Genomic DNA, 12,597 nt, shown 5'->3' on the forward strand with positions numbered 1-12,597 from the left:
ACTTTGAGGTGCATGGTAGGAACCCTTCCACACTAAAAAACTACACATCTTTACGGCTTTGACTGCTTTACGGCATACGTCACTTCCCCCTCCTTACCGATTCGTAGTCGAGACGAAAGCTGGGCGGGGCGTGGAGCGCAGAGCTCAGCAGAAGCTGGTGTCATGGCCGAAGCAGTGAAAAAAACAAAGAAAATAAAAGTTTTATCGGAGGAGGCGAAAAAAGAAAGCGGGAGAGTAACAAGCTAAATGCCCGGACAAGAATGAAGATTGGCCCGGCGTTCACTCACTGGCGTGAGATGAAAGACGAGGAGGGATGTCCGAAATTGTGTAATTCGCAATGAGGAAGCTTTATAAAATAATAATACAATTGAATAGAATTACAGCACTACAGGAAATAATGCAATGCAAAGAAAATGTATAGAACATTTCTAGTATTTTTCCTGAGAATTGTAAAATTGTGCAGGGCTGATCTGCAAAATATAAGGAATGGGCATTCAGTTATTCACAGGTTATAAAGTATTTTTTTATTTTGTCAGTAAGTATGTTGGACTACTAATTGACGAAGTCCCCGAAGTAATTTGGGGCGTATTATGTCGCTGAAACAGAACGGGGGGCGGGGGTGACTTCACCTTATTAAAACCAAGTTGAACTTAGTGATTTTCAACATCGTCATACTATATTGTTTAGCCAAAAATAGATACATTACCTCTTCACTATCCATCCTGCAAACGACCGATGAAAACAGAAAAGTAGTTTTGAAAGTCCATCCCATCTTATTTCCTTCGCTAACAAAACAAATGCACGCGACAGGGACAGGATCTTTCCAGCAGTATGCGCTGGTGCTCATGGGAAATGTAGTGTTCTTTCTGGTAAAGCACTACCGCTTTTGTCCAAAGGAGCCGCCAAACTCAACAAAAGCTGAAAGTTACATTGTGCTGCTTTAACCGACTTGCCACAGAAATTACAATTCAACATTTTGCCAAACTTGGGTAAACTCTCTGAAGATAAAGTTAGCTAAGTTAACTAACTCTTAACTTAAACAACTACAAGAAACAAAGTAAAGAATATATTTTACTTACGTTTCCAGGAGCCAGGAGGACGTTCTGCTATTAGTTTCACTCGTTGGTTTGGGCGCGCACAACCGGTTCAGTCCAGATGGGGTCAAAAGTGCACTGCGTACAGTTCAGCTAAAGGTGATTTATGGTTCCGCGTTACCCCAACGCAGAGCCTACGCCGTTGGGTACGCCGTACCCAACGCAGAACCATGATTTAGGCTTAATTGATGGCCCAACCATCTATGGGCCCAACCCCCCGCTGCACCAGCAGCCTCACGCAATGTTCTCCACGACGAGCTTCAGTTTTTTTTTTCAATTTATTGGTTGGCTTCTTTGCAGGATTACAACCGCTAGAATATATTTTTTTGGTTATTTGCTGATCATATTTCTTAGGTAACACTATTGGGCGATAACAACCTTCTAAATGATTTTAATAAAAATGTACAATATGCAAAATCGTAGACCCTAGCTTTAACCCATTAATGACTAAGATTTAGTATATATATATATTTTTTTAATTTATTTATTCTTTATTTCATTCATTGATAAAATAAAACCACAAACATTCCTAAATTGTGAATGAAAGGGAGCAGAAAGAAGAAGAATCTTATTTAAGATACCCCCTTTCCCAAGAAATCAATTCACAAAGAACGTAAATAAAAAAATAAAAAAACAACAACAAAGTAAACTAAAAAATAAAATGGCCACCGGCCAACACAGACAGTCACATTCCTCCTTAGTTCCAAAGTCACAACTCAGTTAATACCACTCAACAACAACAAACAATGTTCATACCTTGACAATGACAATGGGTATGTCAATCAAACGTAACCAACATATTACATTATATTTAATTATATTTCCTTAATATAATGGCTTTATTGTTCTTTTGAATGTAATGTTTGAGGATTTGGATTATCTTATTTTATCTTATCTTATTTGGATTCTTTGTTTTCTTTTTTCAGATTGTGGTGGCAAAAATTGTTCCATAAACTGATTCCTTTCACAGAAACACAACGTTCCATCAATTTAGTCCTGAATCTTGGTTTTTTAAAGATCTCTGTTCCTTTTAAGTTTTACTTGCTTTCTCTTTTTTCAAATCTTTTCTGAATGTTGATTGGTAAAGTTTTCTTATAAGCTTTAAACATAATTTACAGAATACTATAATCTACTAATTCATGAAATTTCAACAATTGTAACTGAAGAAATAATGGATTTGTTGGTTTGTCTCTATATCGTTTTCTACTGATTATTCTTACGGCTCTTTTTCGCAAAATTAAAATTGACTGAATATATGTTTTACAGTCACAGAACAATCATAGTGTTATATAAAATATATAATGCTTTGTATACTAAAGAAAGGCCCCACAGATTTTTTTCTGTTATAGGTAGAAACACAAAATTTACTGTGGAAACTACCAAGACATGTGGCTACATATGAAAAAATTATTTTTTGGGATTTCACATATTTATCATGCCTTAACTACTGTACATAACAAAATTTAGCTAAGTCACCACTGATATAAATTGTGAAATTAGGGCGATCAAGGCAATTTAATGTGAAACTGAATCTATTAAGTCTGAATATTTAATAACTGATCTGCAGACTACATTGTTTATTTTTTACAACTCGTTTCCTCAATATTATAAACGTGTAATAAAATAATCTTTGGCATTTTAACATGTACTATTTTTTTTTTTTTTTTACTTGTTTTTAATCTGATTGGATGATGTCCTTCACTATTGTCAGCTCTGACTGCCAGAGATGTTTGTGTATAATAGTTGATTTTAACATCAGGGTCATCCGTTTACTGTGAAAAGACGCAATCCAATCAAAGAATCGTAGCGTTATTTGAAATTATGTGCTCACATTTTTTTAGGCTAATTATAAGAAAATATAAACATGATCCCAAGTGACATCTCTATTCGGGGTTTCACTGAGCTTCCATTACCAGCCTGTAAATGAGTCAATCAGGAGAATAGCTTTCAAAAAATCTTGCACTTCCAGATTTCACGGGAGATGACAAGTTAAGAGGTAAAAGTTCAGGAGGCTGGCGTGACAGTGGTGTCTATGCTTTCTAGACATCTCATCCAAAGGAGCATTATCTCAGTATTAAAGCAGTACAATGTAACTTTCAGCTTTTGTTGAGTTTGGCGGCTCCTTTGGACAAAAGCGGTAGTGCTTTACCAGAAAGAACACTACATTTCCCATGAGCACCAGCGCGTACTGCCGGAAAGATCCTGTCCCTGTCGCGTGCATTTGTTTTGATGCTGAATGAAATAAGATGGGACGGACTTTCAAAACTACTTTTCTGTTTTCAGCGGTCGTTTGCAGGATGGATAGCGAAGAGGTAATGTATCTATTTATGGCTAAACAATATAATATGACAATGTTGAAAATCACTAAGTTCAACTTGGTTTTATTAGCAGCTGTCCTGTTTCAGCCAGATAATGCGCCCCAAACTACAAACGCTCTGGTTTTGTTCTACTGCACCTTTTTCCTGTCACGTTTTTTAGAGGGACTTCATCATAAATTACTAGTCCAAGATACTTACTGACAAAATAAAAAAATACTTTATAAGCTGTGAATAACTGAATGCCCATTCCTTATATTTTGCAGATCAGCCCTGCACAATTTTACAGTTCTCAGGAAAAATACTAGAAATGTTCTATACATTTTCTTTGCATTGCATTCTTTCCTCTAGTGCTGTAATTCTATTCAATTGTATTATTATTTTATAAAGCTTCCTCATTGCGAATTACACAATTTCGGACATCCCTCCTCATCTTTCAGCTCACGCCAGCGAGTGAACGCCGGGCCAATGTTTATTCTTGTCTGGGCATTTGTCTGGGCATTTAGCTTGTTACTCTCCAATAAAACTTTTATTTTCTTCTTTTTTTTCGCTGCTTCGGCCATGATACCAGCTTCTCCTGAACTCTGCGCTCCACGCCCCGCCCAGCTTTCGTCTCGACTACGAATCAGGAAGGAGGGGGAAGTGACGTATGCTGTAAAGCAGTCAAAGCCGTAAAAATGTGTAGTTTTTTAGTGTGGAAGGGTTCCTACCATGCACCTCAAAGTTACATAGTGCCAGTGAAGGCGATACAGACCCCTCAGACCATGACAGAGGTGTCATTAAACCTGTTGGAAGTTGATGTACCATCACAATGACTCTGGAAATATTATATTAAGGTGGAAAAGTTACATAGTGCTGCTTTAATGTTATGTTGTTGAAATTGGTTGTTGCTTGGTTGTTAAAATCACAACTGCCGTGAAATCATTTTTAACACTGTTAGTGTTGTTAAAAATGTGTAAGAAAAAAAACAACATGCCCCCTTCACATTTCTGACTGCAGGGGCGTCAATTGGGTATGGCAGCTGCCACACCTTGGCTTCAGGGGAGAAAGGTAAATGTTTTTTTTCTAAATAAATATATGGAATTACTCTGTGTCTATTTGTATTGATTATTCTATTATTTAATACATATAAAATAACTACAAATGCAAATCAGAACAACATGATCGATTTCAATAGGTATTATCTTTCCCAACACTTGTACCCCCGCCCCCCCATATCTTGAAATGTGATATGTCCCAGCGTCCCTGACGACAGTGGTCGCTAGGTCAATCTCCTTTTTAGCGCGCTTTTCAGTGTTACTAACTTACAAAAATGAAAAGGAAGCACTCTGCAATTTTTTTTTTTTTTTTCAAAAAAAGAAGGCAAGTGATGGGTCCAATGTTCCCCCAGCAGCAGAGGGAGAAGGTCCAGGTAGCGAAAGTGGGAGTCAGGCTATTAACCAGGCTGTTAGCCACTCCATCTCCACATACAGTATTATTGTTGCACTGACATAGTGAATGAAGTGAACAGAATGAGTTAAACTGCATTTGTCAGATACACTATTTTCTATATTTCTGTTCTCTAACTGTTGATACTGTAGTTAAGTTCTGTGACTCGTAACCTTGCCATACCTTAGCTTTGACTGAATTGACGCCACTGTCTGACTGCCCCCTCTTATGTGCATTCCTAGAACCGGCCCTGGCTGCGAGCCTCGTCACACAACAAACACGAGAGGAATTTAAACGCATTGAGTCACTACTACATCCTCTGCTGCCACCTGCTGCAGCCTGGGTGGCAGCTCTCGCGAGGTTAGTGGCCACAACGGGAGAAAACTCGGAACAACAAATCAGATGGATGGATGTAATAAGAGAAAGGAGGCATTTCTGCCCAAAAAGCAAAGACTTTGTGTAAATATCTCTAAAAATGTGATATAAAATGTACTTTCCTAAAGATGAGCAGGATGAGTGAAAATGACAAATTAAAAGAAAATGTAAATGTTTCACTTGAAGAAAATCAATGTGTATATAAACTGAAAAATATTTAAAATAAATGTGTGCTTTAATTTCCCTTTGTGTTTTCATTTAGGCTCTATTATAGAAATAAGAATGTCCACAACATTTCAGTGTCAACAAAGGTCGGCCTGTCAGATTATGTACACATAATTGTAGTTTGTAAGTGGTTGACAGGTAGATATTTTGGATTTCTCGGAAATCTATCTTAAAATGTAAGGCACTGGACACTGGAAGTCTTTTTTATTGAATTTTTTGGCACGACAAACATTAACAGTATAAATGCACATATGAATTATAATGCCTATAATAAAAAAAAGAAACGCACACAAAAAAACAACACATCAACAATACGCCTTGACTAAGTTACCTACAGTTCGACCAGATAATACAAACGGAATCCTCCTAACCAGACTATTCGCCATATAGATGCACATCATGTTACTAGACTGTCTAATCTTCACATCCATCCAAGAGAGTGAAAACAAGTAAAACATATACATACATATGTAAAGAAAAAATAATAATAAAAAAAAAATACCCGCACACAACTAGGAGAAATAACATTACTATGGAACCGCAGGGAAATCAAGCTTCTTAAAGGTATAGTCGGTAATGTTGGAGAGCTAGCAAGATTTGAAAGTAGCACCTCCTCTAAGCCCCACCCCCTCCTCCCCCTCCTGTCAGCGCTCCGTCCAACGCCCCCACAAACTTTGGGGAACGCGCATTTGCAGGAGTCAAGTTTTCCAGGACATTTTGGACAGCACATTTTCAACAAAACTACCCCATGTCTCATTCACCTGTAAGCAAGGCCGGTTTTAGGGGGGAGCAGGGGGGGGCTGTGCCCACCCAAACGTGAATCCTGCCCACCCAATCAAAGTTATGGGGATCCTTTATTTTTTTATAATTTTATTTTTTTATAAATATAAAAGAATATCACAGAATATCTGTACCGTTTCTGATTGGGTGGGCACTGCGCATCATTTTTAGACACAACAATGAATGCATACCGCAAAAGTTGTGTCTCGGCGGAGGGACCCGATGTCCCAGCAAAATGAGCACAACACAGAAGTGTTCAGAACAGCACACAGAGCACATACTGAAGGCTGATTTATGGTTCCGCGTTACACTAACGCAGAATGGTGCGTGTCGCCGCGTACCCAACGCCATAGGCTACGGCGTACCCTACGGCGTAGCCGTGGCTCCAGAGCTTGCACAGCACCGCAGCACACCGCCACCCGCACCGGCGCTCTCCGCCCTCGCCGGGATGGAGACGCCTCGAGGGGTCTGCCACGGACCCCCAGTAAAACCGCCATGGACCCCCAGTATGGGGGTCCGTGGCAGACCCCTCGTTTCTCGTTTTCTGCGCCATTCTTCAGCAAACGTGACTCGAGTGTGTGAAGTTTTCCGGCAAGATTTTCGACGTGACGAGTGCCCGCATGGGACAGAGGGGGGCGTGGGCGGGACTTAAAATGAAGGCATCTGATTGGTTCTTCCCCCCCTGCCAATCCTCTGGTCCTCTGACCAATCCGTGCCACTCGGTCCGCAAAAAACAGATTGGTCAGAGTTTTTACAGGATTAAAGCTGTCAGAGAGGTCGGATTTTTTTCTTTCCTTTTTCTGAACACATTATTCACTGGCTACTCTCAGGATGGAAGGACCATTTCACCCAGTATAACAATAAATGTTTTTGAATACAATTACAGACTATACCTTTAATATATGAGAAAAAAGGGGCCCATGTAGTGTAGAATTTATCTGTGTGCACCCATTCAATGTCAATGTGCATCTTTTTTTTCCCAGTTTTATACAGTGTAAAATAGATTTGATCCAAGAGACATGAGTAGGAGCTGCAGAAGATTTCCTATAAGTAAAATGAAACGTCTTGCTAATAAAGAAACAAAGGCAATTATTAATATACATATCTTTATATTATTATTTAATATACATATCTTCCTCCTATCTTCCTCTCTTTTTGCGTTCTATTACCTCTTTTCATTGTTTTTAAACCCCAAACTTGCCAGCTCCGGTGGAACCGCGGGGCGTGTGGAGCGCGCATCTGCCGCTCCGCCCCGCCCGAGCGGGGAGCGCGCTCACGTTCCCCGGCTGATTTACATACATAACACCGCCCAGGGGACGAACATGATCATCCGCCGTCGCTGCCTGGGAGAGAGGAAAGGAGACAGTTTTGGATACAAAGTTTGGGCCAAAGAGCGCGGTTTTAAATCCCCAGAAGTGAGACGCTCGTCGGGGTCTCTCCCGACCGCGACATGGACGCGCTGAGATCAGCTGGACGGGCGATTATCCGGAGCCCCAGCGTGGCCAAGCAGTCCTGGGCTGCGGGGAGGCACAAAAGTGAGTGCTGCTTGCTCAACGACGGGGTTGTCGGATTCAGCTTTCTGCTCATCTGGTGGCAAGCCGAGCTAAAGCCTGAATTATGCTTCCGCGTTAAAGCGACGCGGGCGCTACGCCGTAGGGTTACGGCGTAGCCTACGCCGTAGGGGACGCGGCGACGCGCACCGTACCCTGCGTACTCCTGCCTCGGTGTAACGCGGGACCATAAATCAGCCTTAACTTGGCTTAAAAGTAGCTATTGTTAACCGATTAAACTAAACAATTGTATTTATTTTTATTTTTTTTTCTATTTCACAACTTGTCTTCGGGTGGTTGCTGGGTTGACATAACTGTCAGGGCGGATAGTTTCTTTTTCCTTTTTTCATCTTTTTTTATTTTTATTTTTTTAATTAAATATCAAAACACAAAATGATACAAAACAGGTAACAATACAGGTGCGCAAAAGAAAAATGCATACAGGTACAGGACAAGAGGGGACGCTAGAAAAAAACAAAACGGTACAAAACATAAAAATCTATGTTTTTGCTCATAGTGTGTGTGTGTGTGTGTGTGTGTGTGTGTGTGTGTGTGTATGAGTATGAGTATGATGGTTTTCTAGAGTGATGGTTATTTTAGGAGAGACAGCAGCCAAAAAATATATAAATAAGATAAATTAAATAAATAATCCCAGGGTGGATAGTTTTTTTTGTTTCATCTTTAAAATAAATAAATAAATAATTGAATATCAAATATCAAAACACAAATTAATACAGAACAGGTAACAATACAGGTGGGCAAAAGTAAAACGCGTACAGGACAAGAGGGGACGCTAGAAAAAAAAAAAAAAACAGACAAACAAAACAACAAAATCAATATTTTTGCTCATATTTCTTCTATGTGGCCGTGCATGTAGGTGTGTATGTGCGTGCGTGTTCGAGTGTGTGTTATTTTAGGAGAGAGACAGCAGCCAAAAAGTAGATGAATAAATAAATAAGATAAATTAAATAAATAATTAATCCCAGGGCGGATAGTTTCACTATAAAGTCAGAAATGTTTCCTCTGTTGAATATGACACTCAGACTGACAGCTACGCCTTTTGGGTCTCGGCTCAAAGTAGCAAGTCCAACAGCTCTCCAACCGGTTTCTTTACACTAGACACTTAAAGCAGACGCGCACACGCCACAACTAAAGTTTGAGCTGTCCCATAACACCCCCAGTCGTCTGCCTCCCCAGACTGGCTCGGTTTAAATGTACCACAGAGGACTGGGAGACACGAAAACGTGTGGTTGTGTTCGTGGCAACGTGTCATCCTAGCAACGCGCTGTTGCTAGGCAATACATAATGGGAAACAAAAAGATGGGAGGATGGACGAAGGAGTGGTTGTGAAATTCTTCCACCCTTGAGAGATTCCAGCTTCGTGTTTACGTCAAATTCAAGGGTTTTGGTTATCCTGCTTGGGAATGTGCAGCCATCGAGCATGAAGGCACCGAGCTGGTCGGACCCGCTTTATGTTCACAAAGAAGAGATGGAGGAGGGGAGGGAGGCTCCCCCCCTGCCTCTTTATCTCAGAGACAATTGAGCAGTTTGGAGCACCCTTTTACACGTGCCGCACAGTGCAATCGATGCTTTGTTTTGGTCCGGTCCTCTGTGTGGAGGGTGATGCACACAATTAGCAGGGTCCTTCCATATCCCACCCACCATGGGAACACACTTATCAATCAATCGCTGCTGGAAGCTCACGCTCACGTTGAGTTATGCAATTAATTTACTTTTAATCTGTAGCTTCATCTTCTTTCCTTTTAACTGCCACATCGTAATTACAGGCTCAAAGTCAGGATCTTGAATAAAAGGCGGCATGTCACGTCTTGTAGAGTCAGTAGGTTTCTGCTCCAAAGTGGACCCTGTCTTTTGCACTAGACACAGTTGTGGTTTAAACAATGGAACAAAGATTATTATTTCATTTATTTTGTATTTTAGATAGATTTAAAGTTTTGCTACGTGTAAGCTTGTGCATATAACTGTCAGTGCTTAATTCCTTCTTATCCCACTATTAGTTTATATTAGGAATGGGCGATATTTTACCGTTCACGATATACTGTCAAAAAAATTCCCCACGGTAAGAATTTGTCATCTTGCGGTAAAAACGATAAATTCCCGTTGATGACGTTTGATGACGGAAGGAAGGAAGAAAGAAAGAAAGAAAGAAAGAAATGAGCCTGAAAGAAAGAAAGAAAGAAAGAAAGAAAGAAAGAAAGAAAGAAAGAAAGAAAGAAAGAAAGAAAGAAAGAAAGAAAGAAAGAAAGAGAAAAAAAGAAATGAGCCTGAAAGAAAGAAAGAAAGAAAGAAAGAAAGAAAGAAAGATAAATTCCGGTTGATGAGTTTTTTGTGTAACATATAGATTATAGTTACAAAAGTGGAGTTGAAATGGTATTTTTTTTTATCGTTATCGGGATGAATGCCAGAAATTATCGTGATACATTTTTTAGTCCATACCGCCCATCCCTAGTTTATATCATATCTGTCTTTTAATAATTTCTGCACATCAACATTTAAAGTAGACATGCTTACCCCTATTTCCTCTGCTTTTGCTGTATTTTCAACCACTCAGTTCTGTTTTTGGCAGGGTGCTGATCTGACAGAATGCCACCCTGCATCACCCCCTCATGACATCCAGTCTAATTTTCAAGAAGGGGAGGTTTATGTAACATCAACAATCTTTTTAGGTCATAAGAGCTTGATTTTCTTCACCCAACAGTCCGAAAAATGTAGGAAGAAACTCTGTCTTTGGATTGAAAAGAAATGGCTCCCCCTCATGTCTGTGGCCAAGGAGCTGTCTTCTTATCATGGCTCAACAGCTGAATTTGAGAAAGTCTGCCCGGTCTCTGTAAGGCTGTAGTTATGAGTAGTTTTGTTTTTGCACATTGTTGAAACAGCATCACAAAGGGTGGTTGACGCTAAAGTGACACAGCAACAGCATGTGGCCTCCATTTGTTAGTTCTCACGATACATGTGCTCGGTGAGTGTTGTTTCCCCTTTCACAATGTCATTCAAAAGGAGTCGCTGGGGTGTGATGGAAATAGCTTCCTGCAGGATTCATTTATGGTGCAGTAAAGTTTTTAGTGATTTACAGCCTTGATAGATATTACATGTCTGTAAGCTGCTTCTGTGTGCCGAGTCAGGGAGTACCGGTAGTGTCATGGGGAGACGGGGCCTCCTCATTCTGCTTTTTCACTGTTTCTCTTTAAGGACAGTTTTAATCCTGTAGGCATGTTGATTTTTGGTATTCTTTGGTTTCATCCCACACAACTGGCAAACTATGATACTTTAAAACAGCACACTTGTTCATTTTAAACCAAGTGCTTAGTTGCAGCATGTTAAATACAGTATATCAAGAAAAAAGCTGAAATATTTGTACCTCTGATCTAAACTGGCATGTTGCAAGTGTGTTTAAGTCATTGGTTAATGCTGTATAAAATGTTTTTTTTAGATACTTTTTTAAATTCGAATTACAATATTTAGTCAAAAAGAGTGAAACACTGTTTATTCTCTTGTAGTTAATATTCTGTGTGTCATTTTTTTTCCTGGTAAAGACTCTTGACGGTCTTTTTTTGTGAAACCAGAAGGAAGTCTGAACAGAAAACCCACTGGTTAACTAGTTTCCTGGTAAGAAATAATTGATACAACCCTCTCTAACCATATGTCTAGACATATGGTCACAGTTCACTTCATCAGCTTTATTTCTACTAGGGCTTCTTGGTTTCTTAAAGAAACAAAACAAAAAACATGGCATTTATACAACAAGTGGAAAACCTGTATATATTTATTGTATATTGTTGGTAATCCAGTATCCAAAGAGGTTCCTCCTCTTTCCTTCTAATCTCTTATGAGCAAGTGAGTTAATTATATTTTATACACGACAGATGTCCATAGGTCTGTAACGCATGAACAAGGCATTATTATCTAAAGGAGTAATGACCATGTTTTAGAAGCATCTTCACTTGCCGCTCCTGCAACACTGTTTAGCGTATACTTCAGGTAAAACATATATATATATATATATATATATATATATATATACACACCGTATTTTCTGGACTATAAGCCGCTACTTTTTTCATAGGTTTTCAACCATGCGGCTTATACAAAGGTGCAGCTATTCTGTGGATTTTTCTTCCACTGCTCGGGGCGCTCTAACCGGAATTAGAATCAAAACTAAGACAAAATAAATGCAAAGAAGAATATGCTACTTCTTCTTTAGCAGATAGAAGTAGGTAGAAACAGATAAATAGATAAAAAATACTGGTTATTTTCTCTTGGTTCTGTCCCGTTTTATTCAGCAAAGTTGCTGCCGTGTTAAAAGACACCGTTAGGAAAGGATCTATTCAGGTACAAACATGTACATCATTTACAGTTCAAAATGGTTCTGTACATGACAGTAAATATCTAATCTAACAACATAAATATCTGCGGCTTGCATAACTTTTTTTTTTTTAAATAGAGCGGATGCGGCTTGTATGCAGGGTATATCTTTTTTTTCTAATTTTTTAAAAAATAGAGCGGATTCGGCTTATATGCAGGTGCGGCTTATAGTCCAGAAAATACGGTGTGTGTGTGTGTGTATATATATATATATATATATATATATATATATATATATATATATATATATATATATATATATATATGTATATATGTATATGTATCCCCTGTAACTAAAGCTTGCTTCAACATTTCTCCCAATATACACAGGTTTATTGCTTGGCAGAAACTCCGATTATATGCCTTCTCTTTACACTAAGCTCATTTTACATATGAAGTACTTTGCATTTGAGATGATATTCTTTTACTTAACCATATATTTTCCAC

General features: G+C 39.1%; 1 protein-coding gene across 4 annotated transcripts in view; it reads left to right on the forward strand.

Moving 5' to 3' along the window:
* The first annotated feature begins 7,527 nt into the window (after positions 1 to 7,527).
* The window catches only part of ldlrap1b (low density lipoprotein receptor adaptor protein 1b), a 44,703-nt gene continuing 39,633 nt past the window's right edge, over positions 7,528 to 12,597 (forward strand). For all 4 annotated transcript variants that reach the window (XM_061743123.1, XM_061743121.1, XM_061743124.1 and 1 more), the window contains exon 1: positions 7,528 to 7,752. In XM_061743123.1, the coding sequence (XP_061599107.1) occupies positions 7,668 to 7,752 (85 nt within the window). In that variant the 5' untranslated portion in view covers positions 7,528 to 7,667. The remainder of the gene's footprint in view (positions 7,753 to 12,597) is intronic.

This window comes from Cololabis saira, chromosome 16 (genome assembly GCF_033807715.1).
Source record: "Cololabis saira isolate AMF1-May2022 chromosome 16, fColSai1.1, whole genome shotgun sequence".
Classification (NCBI taxonomy): domain Eukaryota; kingdom Metazoa; phylum Chordata; class Actinopteri; order Beloniformes; family Belonidae; genus Cololabis; species Cololabis saira.